Source organism: Zingiber officinale, chromosome 2A (genome assembly GCF_018446385.1).
Source record: "Zingiber officinale cultivar Zhangliang chromosome 2A, Zo_v1.1, whole genome shotgun sequence".
In the NCBI taxonomy this organism is placed as follows: domain Eukaryota; kingdom Viridiplantae; phylum Streptophyta; class Magnoliopsida; order Zingiberales; family Zingiberaceae; genus Zingiber; species Zingiber officinale.
The window spans coordinates 1,873,665-1,898,502 of NC_055988.1; the positions used below are offsets into that span (position 1 = coordinate 1,873,665).

General features: G+C 40.9%; 3 protein-coding genes across 8 annotated transcripts; 2 read left to right on the forward strand and 1 right to left on the reverse strand.

Annotated features, from left to right (window-relative positions):
* Positions 1-3,863: 3,863 nt before the first annotated feature.
* LOC122040491 (nuclear receptor corepressor 1-like) lies at positions 3,864-12,081 on the forward strand. 6 transcript variants are annotated; one of them, XM_042599823.1, is made up of 7 exons: positions 3,864-4,095; positions 4,457-4,811; positions 4,939-5,322; positions 5,448-5,701; positions 5,801-6,080; positions 7,859-8,923; positions 9,011-12,081. In XM_042599823.1, exons 3-7 carry the CDS (start codon positions 5,142-5,144, stop codon positions 11,902-11,904), a joined length of 4,674 nt encoding a protein of 1,557 aa, XP_042455757.1. In that variant the 5' UTR covers positions 3,864-4,095; positions 4,457-4,811; positions 4,939-5,141; the 3' UTR covers positions 11,905-12,081. The 6 variants fall into 6 exon arrangements, with proteins under 6 accessions (XP_042455757.1, XP_042455755.1, XP_042455753.1 ...); XM_042599821.1 differs by having other exon boundaries at positions 4,457-4,848; positions 5,448-6,080; XM_042599819.1 differs by having other exon boundaries at positions 5,448-6,080.
* Positions 12,082-12,331: 250 nt separating this feature from the next.
* Positions 12,332-13,264, reverse strand: LOC122040494 (protein THYLAKOID ASSEMBLY 8, chloroplastic-like). Its single transcript, XM_042599828.1, has one exon. The coding sequence runs from the start codon at positions 13,242-13,244 to the stop codon at positions 12,543-12,545; it is 702 nt and encodes a 233-aa protein (XP_042455762.1). The 5' UTR covers positions 13,245-13,264; the 3' UTR covers positions 12,332-12,542.
* Positions 13,265-13,602: 338 nt separating this feature from the next.
* Positions 13,603-16,670, forward strand: LOC122040493. The gene is made up of 3 exons (XM_042599827.1): positions 13,603-13,763; positions 13,882-16,111; positions 16,195-16,670. The coding sequence occupies exons 2-3, from the start codon at positions 13,948-13,950 to the stop codon at positions 16,248-16,250; spliced, it is 2,220 nt and encodes a 739-aa protein (XP_042455761.1). The 5' UTR covers positions 13,603-13,763; positions 13,882-13,947; the 3' UTR covers positions 16,251-16,670.
* The last annotated feature ends 8,168 nt before the right edge of the window (positions 16,671-24,838 follow it).

Here is a 24,838-nt window from a genome sequence, read left to right on the forward strand (position 1 = left end):
GGAGACTTGGCACGGAGAAGTCCAAGCAGGAGCTTGGCACGAGGGAAAGTCCCGTGAGTGAAGCCAGGTGGGAAAGTCCTAACGGGATGTTAGGCGGTGGAAAGTCCGGTGAGTGAAGCCAGGCGGTGGAGAAGTCCTGGTGAGTGAAGCCAGGCGGTGGGAAAGTCCTAACTGGATGTTAGGCGTGTGGAAAGTCCTGGTGAGTGAAGGCAGATGGAGAAGTCCCGGTGAGTGAAGCCTGGAAAGTCCCAGTGAGTGAAGCCAGCGGTGGAAAGTCCCGTGAGTGAAGCCAGCAATGAAATCTGGTGAGTGAAGCCGGTGAAAATCCTAGTGAGTGAAGCTAGGTGAAAGTGGAAGTCCCGGTGAGTGAAGCCGCATTGGAAAGTCCCGTGAGTGAAGCCAAGGTCCTGGTGAGTGAAGCCAGATTGGAAATCCTGGTGAGAAGCCGGTGAAACCCTAGTGAGTGAAGCTAGGTGAAAGTCCCGTGAGTGAAGCCGAGGGAAAATCCAGATGGATCGGGGATGATCGGACATCGGTGTTGAGGAAAGTCCAAGTAGGTCAAAGGGATTGACCGGACACTGGCGAGGAGTTCTAGCAGTCAAGGGAGTGACCGATGCTAGGGATGAAGTACCAATAGGTCAAGGTTGACCGGATATTGGTTTGAAGTCTTGGGATTTGGTTTGGACAAAACAAGCTCGGATCGGTCACCGGACCGATCCGGATACTTTGTTCGACGGCCCGTGACCGATCGATATCGGTCAAGTTGTTCATCGACGGCCCGTGACCGATCGCCAGCAAACAGAGGCGCAAAGAGGCAGCCGATCGGTCCACGCATCGATCAGGTCCTGATCGGTTCGGGACCGATCGAGACGGCGTCACCGAAAGCGAGGGTCGGGATCGGCGTGGACCGATCTGTCTTTGATCGGTCCACGCATCGATCGAACCCGCATGAAGGTGGGCGCTTTCGTGAAGAAAGCCGATCGGCCCGGGACCGATCGAATAGGTCCTGATCGGTCCCCCGATCCGATTCAGCACTAGCCGCGCGCCGCAACGCCAGATTTCTTCCGTGTTTTCTTCGCTTTCGCAGTATAAAAGGAGGTCGCCGCGAGCCTTCTTCTTCTTCTTCTCCCCGCTCTGCCCTCTGAGCTCTGCTGAGTTCTTGAAGCGTTGAAGCTTTGCGTGAGCTTCCTTTTGGCTGGTCACCTGCTGTTGTAGGCGCTTGAGCTGCTGCTTCTTCCAGTCGAAGAGAGTTTTCTTACTGTTGTATTTCTTGCTGTCTTTCTTTGTATTTCTGTACTCTCCTTACTTGCTGTTGCAAGAGTGTGTTGTGGCGAGGTTTCTCCACCCATAAGGAGTTTGTATTAGCCGGTTCTCCGGGGACTCATCCACCGACGGATTGACTGGAGTCGTCCACCTTACGGACACGCCGAGGAGTAGGAGCCCTAATCTCCGAACCTCGTTACATCGGTTTGTTTGAGGTTTGTAGTCTTCCTTTCGTTTCTAGTTTATTTTTCCGCTGCGCTAACCCTAATCGTAGGAAGAAACGCGAGAATTTGGGGCGGCTATTCACACCCCCCCTCTCTAGCCGAGTACGAAGAGATCCTAACAGATATTGGATTAATGGTAGAATTTAATTCTTTGCTAATAACGGAAATTATTTTAAAAATTTAGTGATGATGAAATAAATGGTTGACAAATTAAAGTGGTATCCGGATAAAGCCCCCGACTAAAGTCAAGATACATTAATAGATAGCTCCGTCCTTGATTACATAATAACACATTACTTAAACAAGCATAGAGTTAAATTTAATTATATTTAAGTTTGTTTAAATTTATTTATCAAAAATTTTATTGAATTCAATTTGATCCTTTTATTGGGCTCAACTAACAACCACCTTACTGTCTTTATAATTTAAGAAAGACATTATCTAATATGTCACATTTATATTATTTTTTTAACATATCAATTTTGTGTTTAAATAAAAAATGTATTTGTAATTTAATTTTATATAAATTAATAAATAAATCTTATTTATAAATTACTTATCAGTTTTATTTATCCATATTATTAAGTCAATTTTATCAGGGTTGAAGTTTATATATATATATATATATATATATATATATATATATATATATATATATATATATATATAAAAGTTAACAAATCTAAACTTCTACCTATATTATTAGATAAAAATTTATCCTAAATTATGTAAAAAGTAGAAAGGATATATATAAAAAATTTCATAGAAGGCCTCACCATATATTTTGTATTAAAAATATCTCTTATTTCGTTATTAGGTACAATATAAAAAATTTGACTACTATTTTATTTTAATCAAAATATTATTTATAAATTTGATTAAACATACTTAAACTTCATTAAAATTATTTTAATTTAACAAAAATCATGATTATTTAATAACTACTATACCATTATATTACTTAATATTACATCATAGCAATTATAAATTATTATCTAAAAGGTGAAATCTTTCACTTGGTGATTACTCATGACTACAGTAGATTATTGGGTGAGAGTAAATTAGAAAATTAAAATTAGTGAGAGGATAATTCTTAGTTTTTATTGGGATTCGACTCTTTTTTAATTCTATAAATTTTTATATGGTAATCAACTTAACTATATCTCAAAGGCTTATGATTATGTCCAAAAGTCGATTAGACGGAAAATTGAGGATGTGACGCTACCATTGATCATACATGGACTTCGATTCATCCTGCAAAATAGATGATGCCAGTGCCGAGCTAGAAAAGGGGTCCCCGATGTTGGTCCTCCGACGCTTAAGTAAATCATCGACGATGATATAGAAGGCGGAGCAACAAGAAGGTTGTAGTGCAAACAGTAAATATTGCGTACCTCCATTGATGTTTGGACTCCCTTTATATAGAGCTCTTGTAGAATACGTGCACGCTTCCCTAGGCGAATATGCTTCTCGAAGTTTTCCTAAAAAGACTTGTCAGTAAAGTGTCTCTGACACAATATCTTAACAAGCCGAGTATATCTCTAATGCGATAGTGGAAGCTTTCGTGGTACGATCTTCCTGTCAATCATGCATGATGTCAGCGACACTTACTCCCAAAGGATGTCGAGAGATAGCACAATGAGTCTATTGATGGCCCGAGCAGATTAGTCGCTCGATCGGAATTGGGCTTCTCCTGTGCCGTGTCCGCTCGGCCGTAACTCCGTCGTGACTGTTGAATTCAGTTGTTGCCCCGAGCAGGGTAGCTGCTCGGATTGGATACCGTATCATCCTGACGTCAACACCTCCTTAAACGTCGACCGTTTGGCGCATCCCCTGAGTCAAAGGTAGGATCAGATCGGGTACCTTCTCCTCCTGGTCGGGGATTTGATCGTCCGATCGATCGATACACTTATCATTTGCTTGGCCATATAATATCTAAATGTTGACCGCTTTGACTTTGACTTATATCGTGATAATTATCCTCGAAGGGTGGACCCTCATTACCGCCGCCTTATAAACTAGCTATTACATGTTTTGTAATTATTAGTATGTTTATATGTTTTAATGATAAGAGTATTTTTGATAATATATATATATATATATATATATATATATATATATATTAAAAAATATTCTTTTAACTATTTACATGAGTTGGAATACTCTTTTCTATATTATTTGCATTTATACACATATATTTTTGAATTATTATTTTTTTGTTATCAGCTTAAATCCAATTAAATCACCAGTTTGGTTTGAAATCCTATAGATTTGATGTGAAAAATATGGAAAATGGGGTGGCAATCATGAAAAGAGCGGCAGGGAGACACGAAGAAGGAATCAAATTAAATAGCGGGGGATATTTGAAATGTGACGACAATATTTTTTTTTTCGGACGTGAAGAGGAATTAGAAACGGGTTAATGGCGCCTGCGGAGCAGCATTGAAGTCCAGGCTGTGGCGCTATCCTTTTATCGGCTCACGTTTCTTCTCTTCTTCTTCTTCCCCTCGTCCTCTTCTTAGTCCCCGCATCCTGCCGCGGCGCCCCCGTTTACCCGCCGAGAAGAGAAAGCTCGCCGGATAGGACCGTCGGAAGGCGGAGCCGGCAGGTAGTCCCTTTAGCTCCTTGCCTCGGAGATCACGAAGGTCTCCTCCTTTTGATTTCCCACGGGTCGTTGAAGGAATAAGTGTTGGTGCTTACTTTTGAGTATTTACATAAGTTGGAATATTCTTTATATATATATATATATATATATTAAAAATATTCTTTTAAGTATTTACATAAGTTGGAATATTCTTTATATATATATATATATATATATATTAAAAATATTCTTTTAAGTATTTACATAAGTTGGAATATTCTTTTCTATATTATTTGCATTTATACACATATATTTTTGAATTATTATTTTTTTATTATCAGCTTAAATCCAATTAAATCGACCAGTTTGGTTTGAAATCCTATAGATTTGTTGTGAAAAATATGGAAAATGGGGTGGCAATCATGAAAAGAGCGGCAGGGAGACACGAAGAAGGAATCAAATTAAATAGCGGGGGATATTTGAAATGTGACGACAATATATTTTTTTTTCCGGACGTGAAGAGGAATTAGAAACGGGTTAATGGCGCCTGCGGAGCAGCATTGAAGTCCAGGCTGTGGCGCTATCCTTTTAATCTTTTATCGGCTCACGTTTCTTCTCTTCTTCTTCTCCTTCTTCCCCTCGTCCTCTTCTTCGTCCCCGCATCCTGCCGCGGCGCCCCCGTTTACCCACCAAGAAGAGAAAGCTCGCCGGATAGGACCGTCGGAAGGCGGAGCCGGCAGGTAGTCCCTTTAGCTCCTTGCCTCGGAGATCACGAAGGTCTCCTCCTTTTGATTTCCCACGGGTCGTTGAAGGAATAAGTGTTGGTGCTTACTTTTGTTGCTCTGTTTTGTTTTAAATCGACGACAGGAGAAGAATCCTTAGGAAAAGGAGTGTTCTTTGTGCGAATTTGGTTTACTTCCTGGATCTGCCCTCCGGCGGAGCCGCCACGGATTGGCTGAATCTGAGGAAGGATTTTGGATTGGAGGAGTCTTGCTAGGGTTTGTGTTGCCGCTTCATTTATATCTCCCGTGTTGTTTGGGAATCGATGCTCTTTGGAGCTGGGGAAATTGATGCCTCCCGAGCCGCTGCCATGGGAGAGGAAGGAGTGCACCTTCAAGGATCACCGGAAGCACGAGCGCGGGGATGCCCTTGGCGGCGCCGGCGGCGGATCCTCGTTTTCTGTGAGGTGGAGGGAACTACACCAAGTGCCCCGTGATTTCTCTCGCGCCTCCCCCCGACGGCCCCTCACCGGTAGGCTACCGAAGCTCTCTTCCACTCAGATCTAAGACATCTCAAGCAAAACTTGCGTTTTTCTCTCTCGATTTCCTTCGTGATCCCTCCCCCTTTTCCGTTCTAATTCGCGGTGGTGTTTACAGGTCAATACCAGCAGGGCGGAAGTTTCCACCAGGTCTACCCGGAAGATTTCGTCGGACATGGATCCACACCGTCGCACTCCGACAGAATTTGGTCGGAAGATGACAGCTTTAGGCCGTCTTCTGCTAGGTACTTCAGCGATTACCGCAGCAGCAGGGAGAACAGAGGATCTTGTCGGCGATCCCCATATTGGGATGTTGGTGAGTTCCCACGACAGCAGCACCATCAGGAAACCCATGCGCCCCCTCAGAGGCCAGTTAGTGCTCCGATTTCTTCAACATCTCAGACCTCCTCAAACAGAAACTATGATAAAATTGAATGTATGGATGATGACTTGGGCACGCTCAATTCTCAGGCCTGGAAGAAATGGAACCGCCCGGCCTCGACTACGACTGGAAGATCTGAATCAGAGGATGGTGGAACTGAGGTAGGGTTGCCACTCGAGAAAGAAACTTCAGTAGTTTGTCTTGCTTCAACTGAAAGTGCTCCGAAGAAGCCAAGACTTGGATGGGGCCAGGGGCTTGCTAAGTATGAGAAGCAGAAGGTAGAAGGATCTACAGAACCTTCAGTAGGTGCTATGTCTGGATGTTTATCGCCCTCAACTCCCTCTTCTGCAACTTGCAGCTCATCACCAGGTGATTTGACACCCTCTTGACTGTGCTTTCTTCATATGCTACAATGAATGAATCTATCCTGTTTTTCTTGGATCAGCATGCATGCATAGAACTTCATCTTTTCTGGAATTAGTTCTTTAAATTATTTTCTGTTCATCCCAATCTGTTTAGTGCCCACCCTGTGGGTGCCCTAGGCTTTGATCAACATCAATGTTTCTCTATTGGATCAGGCAAAGTTATTTAGTATTCCATTAGCAAGCTCATTCCAGGTATACTTGTATATATACAACTCTTTTCATACTAAATTCCTTGACACTTGTTTCATGGTACACATACAAAGGTCACCTAGAAGGTTCAGTCATTACCATAGCTTTGCAAAAAATTGATACCTTAATGCTATCATCCTCATTTATCTGGGGTAAAGTAGTTGGCCTGAGTTGATGATAATAAACCCAAACACCTGCATGTTCCTTTTTTGATGGGGGCATATGATGTCTAAACATTGCTTGAAGCTTTGATGGCTTAGCTGCAGTTTGCTTTCTAACCCATCTTCATCGAGTTGAGATCTTCTGTCCCGAAAATGATGTGTCCCCATGTCTCCTTGTCGATCGGACGGTCATTATATCCTCGTGATGTGCACTGCATCCTTGAGATATGATTTAACCTGTCCGATCGGTGAGAGGACACGGGTACACATCATTTTCGGGACAGAGGATCTCAACTCATCTTCATCGACCTTGTTTGACCTTCACCAAACGAGGCCTTAACTTCTGAAGGTAAGACTAATTCTGTCGACTGTCAACAGTTTTTGGCACTCTCTCTTTGTAACTTATACATATAATCCTTAAGAAGATGTGAGTTTCAAACATCTGAGACTAACACATTTTGTTAATTCTAGATTCTTTACATTTTGAATCATATTTAACCTGAATTCTATCCCAAAAAATCTTCAATGTAATTGTTAGATATGTATATTCTATTTAAATCTTAGTTTTTTAAATGATCATACTCTATACTCATGATCTCTCTCTCTCTCTCTCTCTCTCTCTCTCTCTCTCTCTCTCTCTCTCTCTCACACACACACACTCACACACACACACACATACACATGTATGATACCCTGCACAACGGTGGGACTTGGATGATCTGATGCGGTCAAAATTGATTTTTTTTTATTTCCCCATCTCATTTCTATTCTCTCTTGCATGTAAGGTGGTGTTGGCCGTACCAAGGTGGAGCTAATCTTTAAAGACCAGCACCAATATGGTGTTGGTTTGCACAATTGGTCTTATGTGCAAACCAGCACCACATGGAGTCAGTTTGCGCAAACTAGCAACACATGGTACTGGTTTGCGCAAATCAATACCAACGTGGTGCTGGTTTGCACAACTGGTCTTGTGTTGGTGCTGGTCTTTAAAGACCAACACCAACGTGGTGTAAACTAGCACGAGTAGTTGGCGTTGGTTTGCACAACAGGTCTTTTGTTGGAGCTAGTCTTTAAAAATCAGCTTCACCTTGGTACTGATCTATAAAAACCAGTGCCACCTTGCATGTAGGAGAGAGAAGAGAGTTGCATGTAGATGCGAGAGGAAAATAAAAAAAAAAGTTTTGGCTGCGTCAGATCATCCACGTTGGATGTTGCCTACCGTTGTGCAGGGTAAGTTGTGCAGAGTATCATTCTTTTATATATATATATATATATATATAAAAGCTTAAAGCATAGTGTTCATAATATTTAACCCTGACTTATCTTTGTTTCACTTAGTTATTTGTATGGTTTGGTATTGGTATTACCACAGGCACTGAAGATAAACTTTGCAGCAGGGCTGGGGATGATGATAACGGTGATTTACCTGAATCCACATTTCCCTCTTTCTACGAGGAAATCCGTGCTAATCTGGATAACCTAGAAGTTAATCCTATCAGTTCATTGGATTCTCTTCTCGTTGATTTGTTTCAATCGGAGGATGCTCTTGGCAACGATTCCAGTTTAATGAGGCATTCTGCTATGAACAAATTTTCAGAATTGAAGTCGCAAGTTTCAAATGCATATGAAAAAATAGAGAATAAAATTGACTTACTAGAAAAGGAGCTCAAGGCAATAACTTGTGATACTAAAACTGATGCCCGTCAAGGTGCCTTGAAATCAGCCGATGATTATGCTTCTGTGCTAAGTAGATCATTGGGTGGTTTATCGAATGGATGCAAGGATTTCAAGGACCAACAGGTGAAATGTATAGAAGAGTCATCACTTAACGATGATGAGCTCAAACCTTCTGGTGGACTTGATGAACATGACAATGTGGTTGAAGAAACAGTATCGCCTCCGTTGGAAAAGGAACTTCCTGTTTGTGGCATGGAGAAAATGATGACAACACTTTCATCAATTGAACATGAAACACAGAAATTATGTAAAGCTGAGAGTACTAGTTTTGTGAATAGCAGTGTTCGTGTAGACGCTCATGGTATGACACAGATGAAGACAGATCCTAACTTAGCAAATTCAATCATGGATTCCAACAGGAATACATCAAAGCTTTCCTGGGAGGTGTTTAGTACAAAATTCTGTAAAGATCTTCCTTCCGCAGATGATCGAGAATTTGTTAATTTTACTTCATGTCGCCAGCGTGAATTGAAAGTCAAACAGAAGCTTGCAATTACAAAGCGCCAACAAAAATTCAGAGAACGAGTTCTTACTCTTAAATTTAGGGCATTACATCACTTGTGGAGGGAGGACTTGCGCTTGCTTTCAATCAAAAGGCTTCGCACTAAGTCAAGCAAGCGGACTGAACTTAGCAACCGATGTTCGCAAAATGGTTCTCAAAAGCTCTGTTCTTCAATCCAATTACAGTCTGCTTTGCCCGGTTAGTCTTTTTATTATTATTTCTTTTGATTTCTTAAAAGAAATTATTACTTCTTTTCATCTGATAATTTCATTACACTCACTGCAGGTAACTCAACTCTCGTTCCTACAGCAGAGATAATGAACTTTACTAGCAAATTGCTGTTAGATTCACAAATCAAGATTTGCAGAAGTAACCTGAAGATGCCAGTAATGCTATTAAATGAGAGGAGTAGAAAGCACTGTAAGTTTGTTGCTGACAATGGATTAATAGAAGATCCTCTGACTTCTGAGATAGAAAGGGGACTGATAAACCCATGGTTGCATGACGAAAAAGAGGTTTTCAAGAAGATGCTTGCTAAATATGGTAAAGATTTCACTAAGATCTCTTCCTTTCTGGATCATAAAACTACAGCAGACTGCATTGAATTTTATTACAAAAGCCACAAGTCAGAGAGTTTCAAAGACGTGAAGAAATCTTTAGATCTCAGAAAGCAACAGCAATCGTTACAAACCAGTGCATACCTTGTAGCGTCAGGAAAGAACTGGAATAGCAAAACAAGTGTTGCATCGCTTGATTTGTTGCGTGCTGCCTCAGTCATGGCTTTACGCGAACAGTATACCGCAAGGCTCAAAAAATATGTCAGAAGTAGTGTAAATGATGATGGGGCAAATGAGCACGCATCTACTCGAGAAATAGAATTCATGGCTGCTGATGCATTAGCAGGCATTTGTGGCACGGTATCTTCTGAGGCTATCAGCTCATATGGTACCGGTTCTATTGATCCTGCTAAGAATACGAAGGATGAGGATGATTCCTGCTCGGATGAGGTCTTTGGAGAATTGGACTCGGCTGATTGGACAGATGAGGAAAAGGCAATGTTTATGCAAGCTTTGCGCATGTATGGAAAGGATTTTGCAGGCATCTCAAGTTACATGAGGACGAGATCAAGGGAACAGTGCAAAATCTTCTTCAGTAAGGCTCGAAAGTGCCTTTCTCTTGATATGCTTCGTCAAGGCTGCGTTGATGAGATTACACCAAGAAGTCTAACAAATGGAGGAAGAAGTGACACAGATGATGCTTGTGTTGTAGAGATGGACTCTGCAATCTGCAGCACTCAATCATGTTCCAAAATTGATGAGGATGTCTCCCAGCCTTTGGTCGGTACCAGGTATGAGAAGATTGACGACCCTGCAAGCACTAATTTCCGTGTCAAAACTGACTATGAGGTGAATGATCATTCTGCAAGTACTGATTTCCAGGTCAAAACTGAAAGATCAAATGAGCTGGTTGATAATGTACCGATTAAACCTTGTCTCGAGGACTGTCAGGATGAAGTAGACAGGCAGGCGCTTATTGTTCACGATGTCAAGCGGGCAGGCAGTGGGTACAATCTTCAATCTTATGTGCCTCCAAAGGGAAGTATCATTACTGCATCAGGATGTGAATCTGTACAGCTTTGTGAGGACGCAGAGTCTGCCGATAGAGAGACAAAAGTTGAGGGAATAGATACTGTTATTTCTCTACCTGAGCCTGTTGTTTTAATCCGAAAAAGTGAGCAAGTTGAAGAATGCATTGGAGTGTCGAGTCAACAAACTGCTAGTTTGGTAACTGATGCAGGTATTGATGGATGCTTTTCTTCTGGAGGTATGGAAAAGGAACTAGATTCAAAACCGCCACTTGATACCAAGGTTGGGTTATCAAACGCAAAATTCATAAACAGCAATTTCACAGCCGATGGCAATGACCCTGTTTGGTTTCCAAAAGCTTCAGTTCAAAGTGCACTTCCAGTAGTCTCAGCACCTATGGCTAATGGTTGTCACCATCTGACCGATTCTGACACTCGGGGACAAATACAAGTTGATGCACACCCATCTGCTGCAAAGAAATTGCAGACTACACTGAAGCAGGAAAATGGCCAATCTACATCACTGGATTCATTTTTGTCGGATCCAGCTGATTTATGTTCTGGAGGCTCTCCAAGAATATTGTATGAGACAACTTTAAACTTAGAGGAGTACGGGAATAACAAGCATAAGAACTTGATAAAGAGAGATCTGTGCCCACAGTATATGCTCAGAAACTTGCCATTCAGCCAAGTTGATCGGGATGTGAATATTCTAAGAGGCTATCCACTGCAGTCGGCGAACCAGGAAGCCAATGGGGAAACAACCATTCATGCAGGCACGAAACTGAGTCGGCTTCGAATGGAAGCCGTGACAAATGGAGCCTCCCAATCAAATCATTTGTTTTTGCCCGATAAGCACTGGGACAAAGGCAATGTTTCCACTCTACATTCAGTGCCTGCTCCATTTCATCCCGTGAGAATTGAACATCAATCAGATGCTGACCTTAGGACATGTTCTGAGAAAGCTGGTGCTGAGGTAGAGGAACACAAACCTGGAGATGTGAAGCTGTTTGGAAAAATACTTAGCGTGACCACATCTTCTTTGCAGAAATCCCCCTCGCCCTCGCCCTCCCGAGAAAGTGATCGACAACCCTGGTTGCCAAAGATGGATGGTGCTTTAAATAGTGCATGCCAATTGAACTTGGAGACAACTTGCGGTTTCTGGGATAGCAAGCGAATACAAACTGATTTTTCTTCATTGCCAGATACTGCTTCAATGTTGTTGGAGTTCAAAGGCTCCCCAACCATTGTATCGCATAATCCGGCCAAAGGTGGTAGTCCAGGCTGTGACGACATTGTGACAGGTGCCATGTCGGACTATCTGCAGTCTGACATGCAGACATTGCCTTCGAATACGAAGCAGACAGAGAATTTTCCTGGGCTGCAGAAGAGAGGCTTAATTGAAACTATCCCAGGGTTTCAGCAGCAAATGAGGGTAATGCCTCTGGGCACAAACATGATGGGGGGTGGAATGTTGGTTGGAGGAGGAGCGGTGTCCGACCCGATCACTGCCCTAAAGATGCATTTCGCTGCAAGGGCGAACCTATATAGCAGTGATACAGAACCATGGAGAGGAGACACAGGAAGCAGATAGTAGGAAGGCTTTGATCGAATCAGAGGTGGTAGAACAGGATGGTAATGTAGATTGGACCTTTAGGCTGTTGTGCCTGTTTGTATCATATTTACCCTTTGTAACTTGTAGCAAATTGAACAGGGAAGTGGGATTCCCATTCCTGACTGACCATAACTACATGGGCTCTGCTTTCCTCCACTCTCTGTTCACTGGTAGCCCAGGATTTTGTATATTCCTCATCACTCAGACCAAATCAAGTTGCCACATGAATAAGCAGGAAAAAAACAAAAATAATTCTATGCTTTGTGGGATGTGTCGCATCAGGGAAACAATTCAAATTGCTTTGAAAATTTTCTTAGTGTCATGATTCTTAGTTGATGGATTCTTGTGGATGCAGGTAATAAGATGAAGATTGGGGAATGTGAAATTGTTCATTGGACATTTAGCAAGAGTCTCAAAGATTGACAACCAAATTCACAATGTTACAAAGAACCATAATTGCATACGTATATTACAAAGAGTCTCAAAGAACTATCATGCTTTGATCTCCAGTTCAACTAACTCGGGCAATTCTTCGAGATCACGATGCTATATGAATGAGTGGGATCAAACAAAACGATGAAAAGGATTCGAGCAAGAAACGCGTACCAGGCTTTTCATCAAACAGGCAGCGTTTCCACAGGGAAGCATCCACATTCAAGCCATAACTGGTAGTCTCTCTCCACTTCCGCAGCAGCAGCTTCTTGCCCCAATCTCTTCAATCCTCTTATCATGAACTTGAACAAGTACTCATCCGGCTCGAACGCGCATCTCTTTGCTTCCCTATAGACGTTCGCCACAACCTTTCCCCTTCCGGCGGCCGTCAGAGCCCTGACGAGTCGGGGAACCCCCTTGGCGGTCTCCGCGGAGAGCCATCCCTCCTCCTCCATCAGATCGGCGACCAGGGCATCGATCTCGTGCGGCAATCCGCACCTGGACAAGGTGGAGACCATCTCCGCGTAGAGGTTGAGATCGACGCGGTACCACGGCTCGCTTCGGGCGGCAGCGAAGGCTTTCAAGGCGAGGCGCGACTGGTCCTGGCGCTGCAGCTCCCGTAGGGCGGCGAGGAGGTCCGATTTGACGAGGCGGGCGAAGTCGGAGGCGAAAATCCGATCGACCTTGGGATCGTCGCCGGCGGCCGCGGCGCGCTTGAGCGCCTGCACGGCGAGGATGGCCTCCGTGGTGAGGCTCCGGCCGCGGAGGAGCTTACCGCGGTTGTCTCGCGGGCCGCATATCACAGCCGTCACGCCTGCGGTGGCTGCGGTGGGCGGACGGCACGGGGAGTGAAGGGGAAGGGTAGTGGCGATGGAGAGGGACGCCATGGCAGAGCACTTGCCACTCTCTGGAGATTGGGAATAATATCCCATACAAAAGGATGGGATTATAAATGGCAATATTTGGGGGGTAATTTTCAAATTTTAACATCTTCTTCAACCTACTCCATAAAGTTTCTATAATGCCAACATTCTCTATTATATTTAATATAAGCCAAACTCAATAATAATAATAATAATAATAATAATAATAATAATAATAATAATAATAATAATAATAATGAAGGTTAGCTCAAGTAATAATAATAAACCCCCGCTTGCCTTGTGGCGGCTCAGCCTCAAACGATCTCGCAATGGATTTGAATGCTGCTTACCGCCACCGGCTGGTCAAAGATGCCAAGTCTGTCCTTCACATTCTTCTTTCAAATATTGCTGCGGTACACTTACCTAATGGTGACCTGACCTCTTTCCCCAAATCCAACCCCTTTCGTCACACCAGTATTCTCGTTCCCTTCCATTACCCTTTTTTGTTTTTCTCGATCGGCAGCGGCAAGAATTAAGATCGAGGTAAGCTGCAATCAGCTGACTTCCAGTTCGATTTATCTTTAGTTTGTCTTCCTTTGCTCGAATTTATGGTGCTTGATTGCGTCTGTTTTTTTTTTTTTTTGACGAGGATGGTTTGTAGGATTTCTAGGGTTTGCTGTTCGATGAAAATTTGAGACTTTTCTGCGGTTTTACGTTTCCGGTCCGTATGGATTCTGAGACTAAAGCCGGAGATGGCGTTCTCGACCTCAACTTCGTTGCTGGCGAACAGCCGGAAACCCTAACCGGCGGCCCCGCGGATTTGGGTTCGGGCGTGCCGGAAATCGGAGTGAAGGAAGATGAGGAAGTTGAGGAGGTGATTGGGGATCATGACACAGAAATTAGCACTTTAGCTGAAGTGGGAAAGGTTGCTGCGGAAGTCGACGATACGGAAGCAGACCGTGATGTGGTTGATGAGAAATCGAAGGAGACAGTTATTGACGAAGACGAAAGTGCGAGGGCAAGCGGATCCAGTGCTAAGCGAAAGAAGGGTAGGCGTCGGAAATCTGCCGTGGTTCGTGATGAGTATGATTCTCGTTCCCTTGCCTTTCAAGATGAGAACAAGACTGTGTTTGCAGTTTCTGATATAGTATGGGGTAAGGTGAGGAGCCATCCCTGGTGGCCGGCCCAAATATTCGATCCTTCTGATGCGTCCAAGATGGCATCGAACAATCGGAAAAAGGATCACTATCTGGTTGCTTACTTCGGAGACAAAACCTTTGCTTGGTGTGATGATTCACAATTGAAGCCTTTTCAGAAACACTTTTTGCAGTTAGAAAACCAAAACAGCATGGAGGCATTTGTGACTGCTAAGGATGATGCACTCCAGGAGGTGTCGCGGCGTGTTGATTTGGGAATGGCATGCCACTGTTTTATGGATAGAAGTTATGCTAGGCTTATGAATTCGAAGTTTGAGAATGCTGGTGTACGGGAACGAACTCCTAGCTATCCTGTTAACAAGTCTTGGATTGCAAACTCCTTTGATCCTCTTAGGTTAATTAATTCTATCCAAGCATTCGCACAGTCACCAAATGAAAGGATAGACAAATTGGAACTTGTAATATTGAAGTCTCAGTTGAAAGCCTTCTATCGTTTGAAGGGATATTCAGAACTTCCAACATTCGTTATTGGTGCAGGACTAGAGGATAACATTGAAGTTTCAGTATCTGTGGAAAATAAATCAGGTCAAAAAACTGCTGTTGACCCCTCGAAACCAATTTTTGCAGATAATGCTTCTAGGAAGACCAAGTCAAGAGACAAAGGGAGCTCAGTTGGCAAAGAGAAGCATGATTCGACTTCTAAGAGAAAAATATCAGGTAAAGTAGTTGGTGGCTCTTCAAGTCCAACTTCTTCAGATGATGCTTTTAGGAAGACAAAGTCAAGAGACAAAGGGGGCTCGGTTGGTAAAGAGAAACAGGATTCGCAATCCAAGAAGAAAAGATCAGACAGCAACATTGCTGATCGCTCAAATCTGACTTCTAAAACAAAGTCAAAAGAGAGAGGGAGCTCAGTTGGCAAAGAGAAACAGATTCCACCATCGAAGGGGAAAAGATCAGACAAAGAATTCCCCCATCCCTCTTCAGATGATGATTTGAGAAAGACAAAGTCAGTAAGTAGTAGGAGCTCAGTTGGCACAGAGAAACATGTAGTTGAGCGTGGTAGGAAAAGGAAGAGCGTATCTAAACTAATTGAAGAGAGTGATCATCAGAGTTCGGATGACGGTAAAGATGCATGTGAGATGAATGCTTCACATTCATCTCACAGAAATCAGGAACTTGAAGATTTTGATGTTGATGATATAGGGAAGGGAAAGGAGAAAAAACTTGATGCCTTGGGAGATTTCGTGACCAAATCACAGACTTCAAGTTCTAAGCAACAGTCCAAGTTTGGAGAACTCATGCGCAGAGTGGCAGGGCAGATGACAGGGTCACCTCCTATGCTGAAACCTAATGGTGAAACAATCCGTAAGAGCTCATCCAAAGTGACCCGCAGAAAACGCGGTCGCAGTGCTATCCTTAAACAAAAGAAGACTGTAATAGAAATTGAGAGTGACTCAAATGGCCATTCCTCAGATGAGATGCATCCTGAGGACACTGCTATTAGTGAGGATGAGAAGTTTGCATCGAGTGGGCAGGACACAGAAGGAGAACCACCACAAATTAAGAAACAAAATAAGAAGCAATCAGCAGGTGATCCAACAGTTTCACTTCCATTGGGAAGAATGCCAGATACATATTCTGAGGGTAATTCCTTAGATCCGAGTAACAGGTCTTCAGAGTTTTCACCAAAAAGTTCATTGCCTGTTGAAGCTGAACCTAACACAATTGTTTTAGGTATGCCATCTTTATATGTAGTTTTTGGTTGTCATTATGCAGATCATGATACTCATTGGACCCTTTTGTTCATGATTATTCAGTCCACGAGGATAACGGAGCTACTTCAGACGAGATGCATGTTGATGCCCATGGATGAGGTGATGGTTATGCTATTCTGGGTGACCATACTTAGCTTTTCTAGAATTACCTTTTTTCTTGTCGGTCAATTTTAGTTCTTCGAGCGAGCTGGTACATCGTTCTTGTCGTGCGATATTTAATTGCTTTCACGTACAAATACCGTGATAATATAGGCTACTCGAATCATTTAAAGTCTGTTGTAGCTGGTATTATTAGTAGACTCAGCTCTTGCTGTAGAGATGGGCACATTCCGAGCACCCATGCTGAGAGTAACCATATGTTGGTTAACTATTTGTGATTCCCAGTCATTTGTACGATTTGCACATGAAGTCGCGACATTTTATTTCGTCGGGTAGTCTGTATCTGTAACCTATAATCAGTAAACCAGATCTAGTCTAGTTATTCATCAGTCTAAAATGGTAATGACTGCTTAATCTCAGAGTTCAATGTCATCATAATTTGCTGGATTTGATTTGATTTGATTTGATAGAAATGCAGCATCAACTTGAGTTGTTTTACATCATTGTATTTGCATATGGAGCAGAATTAAAGTGACTGAGCTATGGATCAGTGTTAAGAGGATAAGATTGTGATTATACTATATTTTGTTGACTCAAGTGTGATTATTCATATTTATTAAGAGTATTGATGGTAACCCTAGTTATATTCCGAGCATCAAGGTTAAGTGGGCAGCAATCAGAGAGGAAAAGGTAACAAGGTGTAAGAAAATAGGAAGACTTTATGCTTAATGAGACTTCACTCAATTTCGCTTTTCAGTCCGACTGAAAGGAAACATTTAATGATAATTGAGTTATCTCTTGAGTACCCAGTTTTGATGCTTGAGAAATCAATTCAATTTCACTTTCCAGGCCGACTTGAAGGAATGACATTTAATGATAATTATCTCTTGAATACCCAGTTGTGATGTTTGAGAAATCAATTTCTACTTTGCATCCGAGCATGAAAAGTATCTTCTATTGAGCATCAAAAGTATCTTCCATGAAGCATCAGAAATATCTTTTATGTATCAGAGGCATCTTTCACTAAGCATCAAAATTAGCTTTTACCGAGCATCAGAGGCTCCGAAGTTTTTGGTTAAGGATACATGACAATCAATGAATGGAGAAGCTTGTAGTGGATGTCAGATTTGGTTATCTTGATTCCTTCTTCCCAATACGTTACTATCAATGAGTGGAGAAGCGAGTCGTGGATGTCAGATCTATTCCCTTGATTTTCTCCTCACTTCTCAATATGTGGCGATCACTCAAGTAAATAGTGGATGCCAGTTTTGGTTCTCTTGATTTCTTCCTCCGAATATGTGGTGATCGGTGAATGGAGAAGTGAGTAGTGGACATCAGATCTGGTTCTCTTAATTCTTTCCTTTTTAATATGTGACGATCAGTGAATGGAAAAACGAATAACGGTTGTTGGAGGCTTCGTCTTCACCAACTCATATGGTAGAAAGTGGAGCAGATACTTTATGCATACTTATATAAGCACTATATGAGGTAAGTCACAAGGCACAATAATTTTCTTATTCTTGCAAGTGGAGGCTACTCTTCGTTGAGTTTTCCTTATTCTCTTACCGACTAACTTGAGTATCAAAGGGTTACGTCGATAGAGCCGGCTTGAGTCCTAACCATGTTAATCTCTCAAGTTATTGGATTTAAAGGAGGTTTAATGGCTGATCTAACTTTTTGGGGGAGGAGAAGCTCCAGCGAATGAAAAAGATACCATCAAGTATGATTGTGAATTTCAGATATTGGTCTGTCTTAGAGTATCAACCTGGGCTAACGAACACGAGTAAGGGAGTAGAGGGACGCAATAATTATCGAGGCATGATCTCCTGGATCATTTTTTGTGATCTAGGGGATATGCCACTCGTATTTACGGTCGTATCGTGGTTGCGATCCGATTGTAAATGGTTGCGATCCCTTTTTAGATTTATCGTTCCCATCAGGTTATAGTTTTTGTTTGGAGCAGGCGGTCAGAGGTCGTCCGGAGGACATCCTTACTCGGCGTCCAGTAACCTAGCCACTTATCTACCACCGGAGGCCTCCGGGCGGCCTTCGGTCGATCGTTCCGAATAAAAATTATAATCTGGTGGGGACGATGAACCTAGGAAGGAATCGTAACTATTTGCGGTCGGATTACGGTCACGATCCGATCGTAAATACGAGTGACATATTCTCTGGATCATAAAAAATGATTTAGGAGATCTGTACTCATAATTATCATTATTAGTTCCCCGTCTTTGTTTGCAATTAAAAATTATTTTGGTTATGCTAATTGCATATCAAATCTCTTTTAGATTAAGAAGATTTTCACACAGCACATTTTTTTAAGAAATATCTTTTAGATTAAGAAGATTTTCACACAGCAGATTTTTTAAAGAAATATTTCTGACAAAATTCTATAACATAAAATATTTCTGACACCGCATATTTGTTTAAGAAATATATTTTGTTTTTTTAAATAAATGATAATTTTTAAAAATAAATTTTGAAACAGACAACAGTGAAAAGCCTTCTCCTCTGTCATATAAAATGCGAGCCTTCCCCTCGTCTCCTTCTCGATGCCATCCCGACTCCCGATCCTTCTCTCTCCTCCCCAGATCTGATCAAGTCGCCGCCTCGCCTTCCTCCTCCAACCCACTTCCTCGCCCGGGATCTGTCGCCGATCAGGGGACTCACTTGGATCGGAGCCCTCTCTCTCCATCCGACGAAGTTCCTAGGCGGAGAAGCAGTGGAAGCCGAGGAGGCGGCGTAGAAAATCCGAAGGGTGGAGAAGAATGAGCGCCAAGGCGGTGGCAGTGTCGCCGGCTAATGGCCGGGTTTTCACCCTCGGGCTTGTCGGCGCCTGGTAGTCCTCTAACATCGGGGTGCTCTTCCTCAACGAGTACCTGCGCTGCAACTACGGTCATCTTTCTCACCATATGCCACACGAGCGCCTGCTCCCTCCTGCCTCAAGATCGCGCCAATGCAACCCATCCGGTCGCGTGTCCAGCTCCTCCAGATCTCCGCTCTCAGCCTTGTGTTCTGCAGCTCCGTTGTCAACGGCAACGTCTCGCTCCGCTACCTCCCTGTCTCGTTCAACCAGGCCATCGGTGCCGCGCCACCACGCCCTTCTTCACCACCGTGTTTGCGTACTTCATGACTCTCCGGCGGGAGTCGTGGGTTACCTACATTACCCTCGTCCCCGTTGGGTCAGCCTTAGGTTTGATTTGATGCTTATTTATTGAATCTGCTATTAGCCCAGTAATTACATCTAAGAGATGCCTTCAGCAATTACATCAATCTTATATCCAATCTCTACGCAACTGGATTGAATCGAAGTGTTAAGATACACCACCCATTCATCTTTTTAATTCTTCTAGGAAATCCTCTCAGGCGGCCTCGACTCCCAAACTACTTGAATGAAATAAAAAGATTAGTCTAAGAGATTCTTGGATCTCACAAATCTGTGTTGGAATTCACATCTCACCCAGATAACGCATAAATCAGTGTTATGGTTTAGATCTTCCATTTGATCGATGATTCACCTGCCTAATTGTAAGAATGATGAATTTCAAGTGCCAGTCTGCTTTCGCAAAGCTTATTGTCATAACTAGTGTTTCTTTTTTCCTTGTCATGACTTTCCTCTGTAATAAATAATTGTGCACCAACAAACACATCTATTGATTCTTATATTATTTTCTTGTAAGCTCAGGGATTTTTAAACTTGATCACATTGACTATGCTATTTAATGTTCAAAATACTAGTTTTTCCTACATTCTGCTGTTCCTCGTTAACTCCATGTGTTTTGCTAGGCTTGAACTCTCTTTTACTTACCTAATGCTCTATTCCACAACGATTGAATTTTTTCATACTTTATTCATGTATCTTTTCTTCTGTGAATGCTTCTTATGAGTCAAACATGTTTAAAAATAACCAAGTAGATGGGAATACTGATGCTCTTGGTGGTTCAACTTTATAGGGGGCGCCAAGTTTCCACTTGTTTGCCTTTATTTATTATGTGCATTGGCGCTACTGCTGCTAGAGCACTCAAGTCAGTGTTGCAAGGATTTTTGATGTCCTCTGAGGGTGAGCTCTGATGTACTTTTTCCTTGTAAATTCAGAAGAAAAAGCAAATGGCATTTGCCCTGTATTGTTAAAATTTGCATGCTTCATATTCAGGGAAACATTTAACTCTATGAATCTCCTCCTATATATATGGCTCCAATTGCAGTTGTTTTTCTGCTGTTGTTGAATTCTTCTTTGCCCTACTTTGTGAACTTGACCAATTTCCTGCTCACCAAACATACCAGTCCATTGACTCTTCAGGTGCGCTTGTTAATTTTTCATTTGTGTTACTTCCTTTTGTTTCAGTAATATTTTAAAGTTTCTTTAAAATGCTTCTTAGTTTTGGAATTTTATGGATTCATTTTAGTTTCCCTTTGCCTCCAAGGCTAAGTTCCTACATTTCTTTCTTTTTACTTCTCCTTGATAACCTACTTATTGTGCCTAAGCATTAAATTGGATCACTTTGTGGCTTTATGCCACTACCAATTGAAGCAGCATAGTTGGCAGAAAATAAAATGAGTAACTTAGAAGGGCAATACTAAAATCCTTCCAGCTACTGTTTTAGTTTATTTGTAGCTTGCTTTATTAGAAATGCACCATTTTATGCAAGGTGCACTGAGTGAATCAATGTGATTGCAAATGGATATGCAAATCAAGTTTCCATTCTCTATACCAATTTCTTCAACCCAAACTGAACCAGTCGAACCAAACTATTATGTTCTCTAAAGTGTGTATATTCACAATTCATTTCTTCTGATTTTGACATTTTATTTGGTGTTCTTAAATGATCATTGGCACCAAGAGGAATTAGTGCAGGGTATCAGTTATTCAGTTGTCCTTGGATTCTTGGAAAAACAGAATAACTTATTATGAAGAAACAAACTCTAGTAGCATCAACCAGACTATTTAATTTTTGGGTAAATTGTACTAAACTCCAAACTCAACTTTGTGCTTACGTCAGAAAAAAATTATTCTCATTCCTGGTACGTGATTTTTTTTTTACTTCAACTCTCTTCCAACTCTCTAATGCACACTGATTTACCTAATTATCTTTATTTTTTAGGTACAAAAAATTTAAAATGAGGTATAATTTTTCTAAATTCAACACATTTAAATTAAAATCTAGTATATTTTCTATCAAATTGAGCATGATTTTTTTTTCATCTAACAAATTAATTGATATACTCTATTCTAGTTAAATGATATTGAATTTAGGTAAAAATAATGGTATATTTTTTTCAAAATTTAGTACCATTTAATTAAAATCAAGTATATTAATCGATCAAATAAAAAAATCATGTTTAATTTGATAGAAAATATATTATATTTTAATTTAAATATACTATATTTAAGAAGAGTTATATTCCATTTTTGTTTTTTATAAAAAATAAAGATAATTAAATAAATCAATATCCATTAGAAATATCCGTAAAGACTTGCGTCTGAACACAAACTTGAATTTACTATTAGAAATTTAAAGATAATTTACAGTTAATTTTTTCATTAACTTTATTATATTTAAGACTCTAATATCAATAATTGTCTCTCCACTTCCATTTCATTATGATAAGACATCATCATTAACTTCTCACTGTTTCCCTCCTAAGTGGGTGTGTACTTTTCTTGAAAATGAGGGGACACTTGTCCTTCTCACATGGCCTAGCGTGAATTATTGGAAATTTACTGAATAATATAATACTAAAATTTATAAAATTATATATATATATATATATATATATATATATATATATATATATATATCAACTATCTAAAAATGATATATAATCTGTAAATAAGTTCAGAGTTATTTATTTACATCAGTTTAATTCAGTTTTAAATCAAAGTTGCATCCAAGTATTAATTTTTTAACTTTTTCTTAATATTGTATAAAAGGATGATCAATAATATTTATAAAAATGTACAATAATAACCTACATAAGGTATTTCAATTAGAACGGCAATTGACTACTGGACTACAATTGGGAAAGGATACTAACAAAATATAGAAGTCATTTTTAAAAAGGTATAATTCTAAATTTATATAAATCAGGCCTAATTTTTTAAATGCATTTGAAGAATAGCTGTCAAAGGCGAAGCCATGGACGATCGCAAGGACTTAATGGAATGCAAGTGTTCATACTCCTTTTTCTGAATAAATATGTAAAAAGAGAAATGCAAGATATTCGACTGGTACTTTCTCTTATGGCAATCATTTTTTAAAAAAAAATAATAAAAATCATGAGCTCTTCAAGCACTTCAATCATGGGTAGGTAAGTTCACCTGGCTGGTGATGGTATACAAAGTCGATTCGAAAAGCGTGATGGCGGGAGGGACCCGGGATGGTCGAGAATCTGCTCCGGTGACCTCCAGAATCAAGGAGTACGACAAACAGCCGGAGATGACGAAATGTCTTTCGAAGTAAACAATAGCACATGGGCGGTTCAGTAGCAGTAGCTATGGAAGTAGTAGAACTGTTAGCGTTCATCTAATACTGTCATAAATTTTCTGATTAGATATAGATAGAGAAATTATAGAGTACAGATCTCTTGAACTAGTTTTTTATGATTTAAGGGGTGTGTCATTCGTATTTATGATCTTTCGAAGTAAACAATAGCACATGGGCGGTTCAGTAGCAGTAGCTATGGAATCGTAGTAGAACTGATAGCGTTCATCTAATACTGTGGTAAATTTTCTGATTAGATATAAATAGAGAAATCATAGAGTACAAATTTTTTGGATTACTTTTTTATGATTTAGGGGGTGTGTCACTCGTATTTACGATCGGATCGCGATCCGGTCACAAATAGTTACGATCTCTTCTTGAGTTCATCGTCCCCATCAAATTATAGTTTTTGTTCGGAGCGGACGACCGAAGGCCTCCGGCGATGGATAAGTGGCCAGATTACTGGGCGCCGAGCGAGGATGTCCTTCAGGCGGCCTCTGACCGTCTGCCCCGAATAAAAATTATAACCTGATGCAGACAGTGAACTCAAAAAAAGATCGTGACCATTTGCGACCGGATCGCGATCGTGATTCGGCCGCAAATACGAATGACACATCCCCTGAACTACAAAAAGTGATCATAGAGATATTTTATTTTATTTTAATATAGGGATCTATCGTACTGGAGGAGGTCAGATTATACGTAATGAAACACTTTACACCCACTGAGAATTGATATGAAGATTTATTGAATCAACTGCGTATGTAATTAGCAATGGTATAATATTAAGGGAAGTGTGTTGTGTGACTCATGGTCGTGTCCATGTTCTAGCTCTTTAAGCAGATGGGATGTACATCAAGTCAATTCCTCACGCATCGGCTTCTATCGGATGGACCTCTATTGGATCAGCTCTTTATAAGTTGGCTTCTACTGATAGAGTACCGTTGAGACTCGAATGAAGTCCTTCGGGTGACGAAGACCAGAAAGACTAAGCAAGGAAGTTAGGTGTACTCTGACGACTCAAGTTAAATTCGATAAGAGAGTTGGAGAAAAGACAATAGGGAAGAGAAAAACAGTGGGACTGAATCTCCTAACATACCTTTTAATGTTGCTGTCAATACTTTATATAGGAGTGAAGAGATGAAGACCGCACCTTTGTAATTGACGCATCTCTTTCCTTAATTGTTGTCATTATAACTGCCGACCACTTTCTATAACGTGCACCTTATTGGTGCTGGGAGCATCAGAATTGAATCTAACTATCATACTTATGCATCTTTATTATTTACTGTCTAATTCTGTTTTGCAGTACTATTATTATTCTGCCGTGCTAACTTTATTTTACAAATAAAACAAAGTTTCGAGTTGACTGAGGGTTTAGTCGACTGAACATGGGGTTCAGTCGACCGATTCGACCATCATGACATAGATTAGATCACGATAAAGCAAATATGGTATATAGCTTGTTCCGTCGACAGATCAATGAGATCAGTCGACTGTCGACCGATCCATAAAAGGTATCGACAACAAATTAAATCGAATCACGCAGGAAATTAAGGAAGTTTAGAGGTTCTGTCGACAGATAGCTTAGATCAATTGACTGAACAACGTGACTTACGGGACTGAATGGATCATATCAGAGCAAACAAAGAAAGACGCAAAGTTTAGTCGATGGATAGGAAGGTTCTATTGACGGAATGATTTTTCAGTCGACTAAGCAGTGCTTGTAAAAGGTCTCGGGGTTCGAGCCGATCATCAATTCTCTCAAGTGCTCTATTTTGTCTTTGCTACTACTCGTACAAGTGCTGATACTTCTATGGCGCGAGATTCTCCAACAATTAGGGCATCCGTAGTCGTAAACCTCTTAAGAGGTTTACGCTCTCTAACATCATTGTCACATCAAAAATTAAAAACCTTACTTCTTTTAAAAATCATTCTCTATTATCATAAAACCTCTATCTTTTAAAAATTCCACTTATTTTAAAATTCTCTCTGTATTCTCTCTCTACTATTTTTTTATAAACCTGGTCCTAAGATTTTGATACAGGTTTATAAAAAAAATTATAAACCCCACCTATATAGTGGAGGAGGGGTTTATATTA